The sequence below is a fragment of the Drosophila mauritiana genome, chromosome X, assembly GCF_004382145.1.
Source record: "Drosophila mauritiana strain mau12 chromosome X, ASM438214v1, whole genome shotgun sequence".
In the NCBI taxonomy this organism is placed as follows: domain Eukaryota; kingdom Metazoa; phylum Arthropoda; class Insecta; order Diptera; family Drosophilidae; genus Drosophila; species Drosophila mauritiana.
Window position 1 is genome coordinate 5,036,144 of NC_046672.1, and position 12,349 is coordinate 5,048,492.

A 12,349-nucleotide genomic window follows, 5' to 3' on the forward strand; every position below is an offset into this window, starting at 1 on the left:
TATAAAGATATGTATAATAAAACACATCCGTCCACATACAAAAACACACTGAAATGTACTGAGACATGGATTTATGTAAATATTCTAAGCCAACTCTTTGTAGTGATTTTTACCTATTCGTTGGATGTGTGATTGCGTGTGTGTGTGTGTGTGTTTATGAGTGTGGTCTTGTGTCTGTGTTGCACACAAACACACACACTCATTCTTTAGGGTTTAATAGAATGTTCCTTTTCCGCCTTCTCTTTGTTTCGCTTTTAATTGGTTTTTACGAATAAATTCATTCTCGCTTCAATTCAAAAGTTGAATTTTACGAAGAAGTAACTTAGAATTTCTAAACTTTATCCAGCTTTTTATTTTAAGTGTGAGCTGATCGAATGTATTAAGTAAATTATTTTGCATTTTCGCCTGCTCAATCTCGGCAGTTTTCCTTGATAATTTTACCCAGTTTCATCCTATAATTTTCTGCTGCACACTGCACCATCAACTTTTATTTGAAATTCGAAAAAAATCATAGTTTCTAGCTTGGAAAATGTACATTTCGATGCTGGTTTCCGAAAATGTTGCTTTCAACTGTTAATTGCCTTTTTGAGAAGGTGTTTTTTAATTGGGGTTCTATCTTCATCTAACGTGTGTGTTGAAAATGGCAAAAATGATGTAATGGCTAGCCCACAAAATTCTCGGCCACACTACGGTATCCAAATATGCTTTCAAAAACTGCAATCTATCTTTGTAAAACTCGCACATGCACACAGTGACAGCTAGAAATTTTTTGACATGTTCGGAGCTCGAGGATGTTCTTCCTCTTCCTCTTTCTCTTTTACCCTGGCTGCTGCTGCTGCTTCCTTTTTTCCTCGTCATTTTTGTGCTGTCAGCTGAAATTCATTTCATTTATCTTCATTTGCAATACACTCGCACACACACACACACATAGGCAGAGCCGAAAGCTGGAAAACACCACCCACTTTCCCACCGGCAATGAAACATAATTCGTTAATTTTACATTTTATGAAAATGAATTACACGAAAATTATACAATTTGCCATTCATACACATGGCTCTGTGCCTGTGTGTTTGTGCCTGTGTTTCTTTGCCTGTGTGAGTGGGCAAGCGGGCAAGTGTGAGTGCGCATAAAACATTTCGCAGACAGGCCATAAAACGGCATTCGGCACGCCTGCATTTTAAAAATTGTAAAAATTGCCATTGGACATGGTCAGGGAAAAGACCGTGGAAAAGAAAGCAGGGAAAGCACGAAAAATTGGATGCCAGCTGCTGGCTTTTCTTTTTTTTTTTATTTGAACATTCAAAATACTCTGTAAAGCGAAAAAGTTCACTTGAAGAACCGACCACTTGAATCACAAGTAAATCAGTCTTCAAAACAATAGTTTCAATACATGAAAATAGCAATCATATTTGGTTTAGCATTATTTTGCCTCTATGAGTTCAGCTTTAAGGAAATAATCAAAGGACATTCACTGGCCATAGATCCTTTTAACACGGCATTGCGGTGCAACAACAACAACATTTCCATTACGAAATTAATGGCAGCGACAAAAATGTAAATTAGTCTCACCGAAAAATACGAAAAACGAACACACAACAGACTGGGAGGGAAAAACTTTGGGATAATTTATGAATGGACAAGAGGGAAAAATGAACAAAAAAAGTGGGAAAACAGTTTGTACAACTGTTGGAGCCGATAACACGCTCCGACTTCTGTACAAAAGTAATTTGTGACCAGCTCTCTTTGAACCTGTCTGTGTGTGCGTGTGTGTGTGTGTGTAAAAGTGGTAGTAAGGGCGTGGCAGTGCATGAAAATAATTGCAAAATTAAACCGAAAAAAAAATTTAAAAAAAAAAGAAAATGAAATTACCGAGTGAGGGAGGAAAACCGGAGGCACGAAAGTGTGGCATACTTAACAGGGTCCACGAAAGAGATGGGGCGAATGAATGGGGCTGTAGACAGAGACAGAAAGCACGTGTCTTCCCGGGACAATCATAAATTTCAATTAAGCCAGATCAGGACATGGCCAACAGTTGAACAAGGTTAATTTGCGGATAAAAGCCAGAGAGCCAAGTCCAGGAGAATCGTACAAATTATTAGCTTTTGTCTGCACAGGCAAGCAAATGGGCGGCACTTTGGAAACTTGGTGTTTCTCTATTCTCTGGATTTCCGAAAGATTGGATTACGCGCAGTGCGCTTTCATCGCTCCACACACTGATTATTTGCTAAATGTAGTTTGAAATATCTACTAAAATCCAAGGAAATGAAATATTCATATTTTTCTACGCACCGATATGCTTAATCCTCTACAACACCTTTGTGTGTGTGTGTGAGCTTAAGTTTGTTTTACATTTTTCGTTCTTCGTATATTATTTGATTTCAATTCTTCAGTTTGTTTACAGCTTCGTAAAGTAATTTCTACAGATTTCTACTCTAGTATTGTATTGTGACTGCAACAACAAATAACGAATAACAAATTTTGAGTAACATATACAAATCACAAAATTCCAATGCTAATCTCTTTATTATCGTTTCATTTTTTTGCGTCCATTTTTGTGTGCTTTTTCCCAGGCGGTCGTCAAATCCAGGATAGTGACTACGAAATAATTGTCGTCGATGAGAACAATCCATCGGTTTTGGCGGATAATGATTCACATTCCAGTGGACCACCATCCATTAAGGTGAGTTGTTATATTCATTAAAAATTAGGGGTAATTAAAACAGAGTATTTTAAATACAGAGAAAGAACGTTTTAAAAGAAAGCAAAGCAAATATTTTTCCAATTCTCCTTTAGAGAAGCTTTGAAAGTGCCCTTTATTAATACTACATTTCTTTGAAATTTTAATATATTTTCTTTTTGTTGAGACGTGTGTGTATGAAAGAGTGTTGCATGTGTGAGCGTGGCAAGATTATGTGTGCGAGTGTGTGCATCCTTGATTAGACTTAATTCATAAGGTAAATGCCAACGAAAAAAAAAAAAAAAACCAAAACTAAATTTCATTTGCATGCGCAACGAAACTAAATTATTTGTATGCAAATCAATCACAACGAAAAATGTCACAGGCCAACCAGACAACAACAAAAGCAACAACAACTACTACAACAACAACAACCCATATTAACAACAACAACACTAAGACAACAACATCAAACGCTCCAACAGCAACAATTAAAATTCAGCAACAACCATTGTCACCACCAAAGCCGTTGGTGCCACAAAAATTGCCAAAGGTAAAAAGATCCCAAAAAGCTAGAAAAAAAATACAGATCAAAATCAGCAACAATTATTGCAACTGCAACAACAACAGCTTTTGACAGTCAGAAATTAAAAAAAAAAAAAAATATATATATGTACCCACCCACTGCACCAATTTGAAAACAAAAAGAAAAAACACACGTACAGCTACAAATACATTTGACGCACTCGAAAAACACCCGAAATTTCTGTACATTAAAAATGAAAGCTCACATTTCGGTTTCATTTTTCATTTTGTAGCCTTTCATTTATTGCATTTTGATTTTGTGTCTGTTTTGCCGTAGAACTTTAATTGCTGTCCCAAATTCTGTTGCCTGTAGCCATTGTTTAACCATCGTACTTTTGTCTGTAATTTGGTTAGCCAGCATTTGCGTCTTCTATTGACAGTTTTACCAATCGCAATTAAATACCATAAATTTCGATTTTAATTTCAATAAAAAAATGCTTTACAAATTATCAGTTGCCTGGCAATTTACTTATATACATACATAGTTTTTATGCTTTAAAAAAACAAAACATCTTATTTCATTTCATTTGAAAGTAACCGTTATGCGAATAATAGTTTTAATGTACTTAACCCTAATCGAGGCTTTATGACATGAGCTAAATGTCAATCATTTTCCTAATGACTTATTCATTAATATTATCCAATCACTATTTTGCTCTGATTTGACATTTAAATGTGTTACATTGATTTCTTGGCCATGAGCTTGCAATTAAGTTGGATCCATGTTTCATTTTGTAATCTCCACCGACAAATCAAGGCACTTAATGAGTCGCAAATGCACGCCCAGCCACCCAAAGTGCTGATAAAACCACCTTGTGGCGCCCGAAAGTATGCATCATTGTGTGTGTGAGTGCTTGTGATTTATCCCATTTGCGTTTGTATATGTTAATGTCTGCGTATGTCTTGTGCAATTAGTGATACGTAGCTGTAAAACACACGCTCTTACACTTAAACTCACTCTCACATAGAGTACTTCTTGGCTTTTATCGCTTTTTTGGGGTAAACCCCGGAGAGCCCACCGTATATCCCACCCCACACCACACCCGCACACCCTAATGAACTACTACTACACTCGCATTATTTATGCCCCACGCTCACTCACACACACACACGCACACACCCAGTGATTAGCTGTCATTTGTGTGTGTGTGAGTGCTAAGTGCAATGCTACCTCTCTCTCGCTCTAAGGACATCCCCCCTCGCACGTATAATACGTATACCTCCCCCCTTAATGAATGCGTGCATATATCACAGTTGACAAGATTGGAGACCCCGGAATGAGGCATTGGTTTTGGGTGGTGCGTGAGGAGACCAGGGGGGGTGGGAATTTTTGGGTGCTCAACTAGGGATACGGACACCGCAACACTCGTGAAATCGAGGGCAAACAAAGGCGATTGATTTCGTGCTGATGACAAGCTGATGCCACACGCAACAGCTGGTGTGGGGCTTGGGGTTTTCTGCAATTCTAAAATCACCCTGAAAATCACCCAAAATCGCACCATAAAAGTACGTTTGGTTCTCCCTTGAACGGACGAAATACGGACAAAACGGACACTCGTTGGTGTCTGACAGCTGACATTTGTCAAACGCTTAACAAAATTTGTCATATGCTATGCGTGTTTCATTCCTCACCATTCCGCATCGTTTCATTTCGGTGCGTTCCATTTCGCTTGCCTAATGTCCTGTATTCTACCAAAATCAGTGGGTTCGAGTGAATCTGGACTACTTTTATGCAAATCACTTGACAAACTGTCGCCGCCATGGACGCCGATGAGTGACAGTTGTTGACTAAACAGGGGAAACCGAAGGGACGTTTTGGGGGCAAAACAGGATAGCGAACGGATAGGCGTTGGGGTTTAGGTGGCGATCCCGGGTCGAGAGTTGATGACAAATGCATGTGTTGACAAAACGGACGGACGGGGGCAGTGCTGCTTGGGAATTTTGATTTATAGTCCAATGTGCATAATTAATGTGCAAATGATAGGCATACATCAAGACCCTCGCAAACACGGCTCGCATCAGAACGCCCACACACACACATCCACAAGCGAAAGAGTGAGGTGGCTTGCACTGAAAGTATTATGGCAATGAAGTTTAGAAAATCGTTATCAAAACGATCACACTTTAAGCCTTTATTCCAACTACAATGTGGAATAGTATTTGTGTATAGTTCCACTTATATATAGTTATATAGTTCCACTTTTTCCAAACTTCATTGCCGTTTCTGTACTCTATTTCGCCGAGTGTAGTAGAGGAAAACCCACGTCCGAAATTGGGGACCCATTTGATTGCTCTTCTACCGAAGTCCATGCATATTTTGATTGCCTACTTATTTTCATATCTCCTTTCCCCCCACTAAAAACCAAAAACAAAAACCGAAAAAAAATCAAATCCCAGAGCGTTGACTCGGATGTGGGCTCCCTGAACATGAACTCCACGGAAAACGAAGTGCCCGAAGTGGAGTCATCCAGCGAGATCCTAATCGATGACCACAAACCGAGTCACTCGAACGACGAAAGCTGGACGGATGTGAATCTCAACGAGGATGCGGCCGTTCAGGCGGCAAGTGCCGGAATAGTTGTGGGTTTGGTGGATAACGGAGGTAATGTTATATCCGACAAACACGATCCGTCCCATCACAACCAACAACAGCAGCAGCAGGCGGGAATTATTGGCCAGCAGCAGCAACATGGATCCCTTGGTCATTCGGAGCGGGGTGACAAGCCCGATTCGGAGATCTCGGTAGTGCGAGTGCCTGATGGTTATGGTGGTGCTGGTTCCGGTGGCGTGAATTCCGGACAAGGTCAGGGCGTTCCATCCAATCAGCGTCCTCGTCCCGAGGAGTTGCCCATGAAGGCGCCCGCCTTGGTGGCCCAGCTGCCGCTGACCACACCTTCGCGAGAGGCCAGTCTCACCCAGAAGCTGGAAATCGCATTGGGGCCAGTGTGTCCGCTGCTCCGTGAAATCATGGTGGACTTTGCTCCGTTCCTTTCGAAAACCCTAGTCGGCTCCCATGGCCAGGAATTGCTGATGGAGGGCAAGGGTCTGACGACCTTCAAGAACTCGCATTCCGTCGTGGAGCTGGTCATGTTGCTCTGCTCCCAGGAGTGGCAAAACAGCCTGCAGAAGCACGCAGGATTGGCCTTCATTGAGCTGATCAATGAGGGCCGCCTGCTTTCGCACGCCATGAAGGATCACATTGTTCGGGTGGCCAATGAGGCGGAGTTCATTCTCAATAGAATGCGAGCGGATGATGTCCTCAAGCATGCCGACTTTGAATCGCAATGTGCACAGACCCTTTTGGAGCGCAGGGAGGAGGAGCGAATGTGCGATCACTTGATAACCGCCGCACGTCGCAGGGACAATGTGATTGCCAGCCGTCTCCTAGAGAAGGTACGAAACATCATGTGTAATCGCCACGGAGCCTGGGGCGATTCCAGCTCCACATCCAGTGGTGGCGCCATCGTTGGAGCGGTGCAAAAGAGTCCTTACTGGAAGCTGGATGCCTGGGAGGATGATGCCAGACGTCGGAAACGGATGGTGCAGAATCCGCGCGGATCCTCGCATCCACAGGCCACACTGAAGGCGGCTCTGGAAAATGGCGGACCTGAAGACGCCATCCTGCAGACTCGCGATGAGTTCCACACCCAAATAGCCGTCTCGCGGACTCATCCATCGGGTCAGCACAATGGTGAGCTACTGGACGACGCCGAGCTCTTGATTGAGGATCGGGAGTTGGATCTGGACCTCACGGGTCCCGTCAACATCAGCACCAAGGCGAGATTGATAGCACCCGGTCTGGTGGCACCCGGCACTGTCTCAATAACCAGCACTGAAATGTTCTTCGAGGTGGATGAAGAGCATCCCGAGTTCCAGAAGATCGATGGCGAAGTTCTCAAGTACTGTGACCATTTGCACGGCAAATGGTACTTCTCCGAAGTGAGGGCCATCTTCTCGAGGCGTTATCTCCTGCAAAATGTGGCCCTCGAGATCTTTTTGGCCAGCCGTACGTCCATACTGTTTGCCTTTCCCGATCAGCATACGGTCAAGAAGGTAATCAAGGCCCTGCCCCGTGTGGGAGTGGGCATCAAGTATGGGATACCGCAGACGAGGAGGGCCTCCATGATGTCGCCCCGTCAACTGATGCGCAATTCGAACATGACCCAAAAGTGGCAGCGTCGCGAGATTAGCAACTTTGAGTATCTTATGTTCCTGAACACGATCGCCGGCAGGACGTACAACGACCTAAATCAGTATCCCATCTTTCCGTGGGTGCTGACCAACTACGAGTCCAAGGATTTGGATCTCAGCCTGCCGTCGAACTACAGGGATCTGTCGAAACCGATTGGCGCCCTGAATCCATCGCGCAGAGCCTATTTCGAGGAGCGTTACGAGAGCTGGGACAGTGACACCATACCGCCCTTCCACTATGGTACGCATTATTCCACGGCAGCATTCACGCTGAACTGGTTGGTGCGCGTGGAACCGTTTACCACCATGTTCCTGGCCCTGCAGGGCGGTAAGTTTGATTATCCCGACAGGCTGTTCAGCTCGGTGTCGCTGTCCTGGAAGAATTGCCAGCGTGATACATCGGATGTGAAGGAACTGATACCCGAATGGTATTTCCTGCCCGAAATGTTTTACAATTCATCGGGCTATCGACTGGGTCATCGCGAGGATGGTGCCCTGGTGGATGACATTGAACTACCACCCTGGGCCAAGAGCCCCGAGGAATTCGTGCGCATCAATCGCATGGCACTGGAGTCGGAGTTCGTGTCCTGCCAGCTGCACCAGTGGATCGATCTGATCTTTGGCTACAAGCAACGCGGTCCCGAGGCCATTAGGGCAACCAACGTGTTCTACTATTTGACATATGAGGGCAGCGTTGACTTGGACGGCGTTTTGGATCCGGTGATGCGCGAAGCGGTCGAGAATCAAATCCGCAACTTTGGCCAAACGCCTAGTCAACTGCTGATGGAACCGCATCCGCCGCGCAGCTCTGCGATGCATCTATCGCCCATGATGTTCAGTGCGATGCCTGAGGATCTCTGTCAGATGCTCAAGTTCTATCAGAACTCACCAGTCATTCACATCTCGGCCAACACCTATCCGCAACTGTCGTTGCCATCTGTGGTCACGGTAACGGCGGGTCATCAGTTTGCGGTGAATCGATGGAACTGCAACTACACCGCCTCCGTCCAGAGTCCCAGCTACGCCGAATCGCCCCAATCGCCGGGTTCCAATCAACCACTGACCATCGATCCGGTTCTGGGTGAGTTAAACTAGGTCATACGAGTAGGACCTTCTGGACAAAGTATAACCGATTAATTGTCATCCTCAGCTGTTCATGGCACCAACAACAATAGCAATGCGGCCAGCCGACGTCATTTGGGCGATAACTTTAGCCAGATGCTCAAGATACGCTCCAACTGCTTTGTTACCACAGTGGACAGTCGGTTCCTAATCGCCTGCGGATTCTGGGACAACAGTTTCCGGGTCTTTGCCACCGAAACGGGTATGTTGCGATTAGCTAATATCGCTTCATTGTTTCATTTGAGCATCTCACTTTAAAAGCTACTTCATAACATCCAAATTGTTTCATTTGTTTTCATTGTTACAGCGAAAATCGTGCAGATTGTATTCGGTCACTTTGGAGTGGTGACGTGCATGGCGCGTTCCGAGTGCAACATCACCTCAGACTGCTACATCGCCTCCGGATCGGCGGACTGCACGGTGCTCCTGTGGCACTGGAATGCCCGAACCCAGAGCATTGTGGGCGAGGGCGATGTGCCCACACCTCGGGCCACCTTAACGGGTCACGAACAGGCCGTGACATCGGTGGTGATTAGTGCCGAGTTGGGTCTGGTTGTCTCTGGATCATCAAGTAAGTATAAACTATTGTGGAGACGTAAGAGAAAGGAAGGGCACCGAAATGGGTTATCTCTTTCCAGATGGACCCGTACTTATCCATACGACTTTTGGCGACCTGCTGCGCTCACTGGATCCACCAGCGGAGTTCCATTCCCCGGAACTGATAACCATGTCCCGCGAGGGCTTCATTGTCATCAACTACGATAAGGGCAATGTGGCCGCCTATACCATCAATGGCAAGAAACTGCGCCACGAGACGCACAACGACAATCTACAGGTTAGTTCTTTTCTATTTTTATAGAAAAGTAAATATTTCCACAATCAAAAAGCAACCAAACCATTAATAACCTACTGTTTTCATGAATAAACTTGGAAATTTTTTTTGCTATTTTCAGTGCATGCTACTGTCGCGCGATGGTGAATACCTGATGACCGCCGGTGATCGCGGCATCGTGGAGGTGTGGCGCACCTTCAACCTAGCACCACTTTATGCCTTCCCCGCCTGCAACGCGGGCATCCGATCTTTGGCCCTCACCCACGATCAGAAGTAAGTGAAATGCAACAGTCCCTGCAAAACTCATTCAATTCAAATTCAGGGGATAATTCTCGTAGGAGGTTCATTCAAAAGCGGTTTAAATTGGTTCTAACCCTGTATTCACTTCACTCGTTCCCCTTTCTGCCACTTCTTACTCTGCTGTAGATACCTTCTGGCCGGACTTTCGACGGGCTCGATCATAGTATTCCACATCGACTTCAACCGCTGGCACCACGAGTACCAGCAGCGCTACTAAGTTTGGACACTTGAACATTGCAGTAACCCACGACTCGCCAGTTAACAAAGGCCAAGGAAGCGGAACCGGAAGCGGAAAGTGAAACAGAAACGGAAATAAAATATAAAAAACGATCGCAAAGCAACTACAAAGTACTTACAAAAAAAACGGCGCACGGAGGGCGAATCGGTTTTTTTCTATACAGACCTTTACAACTCTAGGCTAGTAAGCAAAACTATGTTTTTTTTTGTCTAGTATTAATTGTGCATTAGTGTGTGTTTGGCCAATGAAAGCCAGTCAAAAAAAAAGTAACAAAAAAAATAGAGAACGGAACAGAACAGAAGATGCGAACATTTTTTTTTTACTAGAGTTAACGAAATGTATGTTAAGTTATGGCAAAATGGAGGAGGGCAAAAGCAAAGGCAAAACAAGTAGAAGGTGATGTAGAAGGAGGAGAAGAAGAAAGCTGGCGGCTTAAGTAAGTAGTTGAAATAAGACAAATGAAGTTAGTGTTTATAAAACGCAATAAGCAGTTAATAAATCTAAAAGTAAATCAACCTAAAGCTAATTCCACATGCATTATAATACCAACGTAGCAAAAGTTCTCATAAAAGTTTAAACAAAACAAAACAAAACAAAACGAAACGAAACGCTGCGCAACGCAAAGATAAAGGGAGAAAATAATGAAACTAAGCGGCCAAAAAACGAGAAGACGGTAGAGAAAGCAGAAAGCCAATTTTTAATTATAGCGTTAGTTCTTCGTGACAAACACACACTCTTCGAACACAGACACTACATAACCATACACACACACACACAAACACAAGGTAACCAAGCAAGGACAATGCCAAGGCAATAAAGCTGATAAATGGAGCGGAAAGAGGAGGGCAGAAGAAGCAGGAAACGGAAGTGATGCAAACAGCGGATACGAGATATTTTAGTACACACACGCATATGCATTTGTAGCTAACTAACACACTCAACTTAACTCCAAAAAACGCTAACTAAAATCTAAACAACAGCTAAATTATTAACACTGCTGAGAGCCACAGAAAATAATAAATAAACAAGATATATATATATGTATATATATATATATACATATATGCATCCGCCAACGGAAGCGGAATATGCAAAACTTATCCAAGCGAAAGCCGGCGATTTCGTTTTTCGTTCTCGTTCCACAAATATCACGCATACGCCATGCTGCACCGCACGCTAATTTCGAAACGAGAGCGAAAACAAATAAATACAATCGATATAAAAATATGGCCTATATTCGTTTTTTGTACTCTTTTTTTCGTTGTTGTTGTATTTTTTATCCTCTTCCGTTGATTGTTGTTTGTATTTTTTCTTTAGGCTCTATTCTATTCATTAAGTAAAAGTGAGAAAATTTTCAATTGCGTCCAAAAATTAGCCTACTATCAAGACCCCAATTGGCTTCCTCGAAACAAAACCAATCAATGTACGTCCAGGCTGAGGTGTTTTATATATGTATATATCGATATATATATATGTATAATTTGACCGCAGATTCTGCCTTTGATTTTCCCAAGCGATTCGCAAACCGAAAATAATTCAAAATAACCAAACAATCCATCCATGGCGCACCACTCTGGCACTTACCGATTAGATTTGTATATAAAGACGAGAGCTAAGGCAATTACTATAACCATACTTCAAGTATATATAGAGTTTACGGCTAGAAACGAACACATTCGGTTGTAAAAGCGCAAAAGCGATACAAATTGAATCAAGTCCAGCTAAAAGAAACCCTCCCCCCAAAAATAATTGGAACCCAAATATATAGGTATCGTGAATGTATGTATATGTTGTGTGGAGCTAGAGATTAATCCTGTTTTCCAAGCACACAACTATAGGGAAACTGAATTTTCTCCAGCTCTATTGTTGTGTCTTGGCCCGATTCGATTTTGTGCTCGAGGGAAATAAAATAAGACAGCTGATTTTCGATTAATTCGCATCTATTCTTTTCTCAGGATTTAAACATTCCAAATTTATTCCCATTGAAACAGATAAAAACTTAATTCGCTTTTAGTACAGACTCGATTTTTCCACTCTCTGTGTGTACATATTTAAGAAGCATTATGCAAATAGCAGCTGAAACGACACAAAAAAACAAAAAACAGGAACCCAGGCAAATGCAAAAATTAAATAAACATTTAATAATAATACACGCGATTTTTTTTTTGTGTCCACGAGAGTTAATTAAATACCGTTGCGAAGCGAAGGTGACGAATAAAATTTACAACTATTAGTAATTTAAATGTTGTACATAAATCCATGGCGAACTGTCCTAAGAGTAATGTATTTTTAAAGCCCACTACAAAAAAGCCGGAAGCAAAGCATTCGAACGGAAGAAGGGAGGACGAAAGGAATTCAAATCAAATCAAATTAAAGGAAACGCAATGAAGCGAAAGCGGAAAA

At 43.0% G+C, this 12,349-nt stretch overlaps 1 protein-coding gene across 11 annotated transcripts in view; it reads left to right on the forward strand.

Moving 5' to 3' along the window:
* The window catches only part of LOC117147526 (neurobeachin), a 163,096-nt gene extending 151,048 nt beyond the window's left edge, over positions 1 to 12,048 (forward strand). For 7 of the 11 annotated variants that reach the window (XM_033314449.1, XM_033314454.1, XM_033314456.1 and 4 more), the window contains 7 exons: positions 2,572 to 2,681; positions 5,661 to 8,535; positions 8,605 to 8,778; positions 8,884 to 9,147; positions 9,215 to 9,411; positions 9,530 to 9,681; positions 9,835 to 12,048. In XM_033314449.1, the coding sequence (XP_033170340.1) occupies positions 2,572 to 2,681; positions 5,661 to 8,535; positions 8,605 to 8,778; positions 8,884 to 9,147; positions 9,215 to 9,411; positions 9,530 to 9,681; positions 9,835 to 9,925 (3,863 nt within the window). In that variant the 3' untranslated portion in view covers positions 9,926 to 12,048. Of the gene's footprint in view, positions 1 to 2,571; positions 2,682 to 3,063; positions 3,232 to 5,660; positions 8,536 to 8,604; positions 8,779 to 8,883; positions 9,148 to 9,214; positions 9,412 to 9,529; positions 9,682 to 9,834 lie in introns of all 11 variants that reach the window. The other 4 variants (XM_033314446.1, XM_033314447.1, XM_033314452.1 and 1 more) reach the window with 1 other exon arrangement.
* Positions 12,049 to 12,349: the final 301 nt, after the last annotated feature.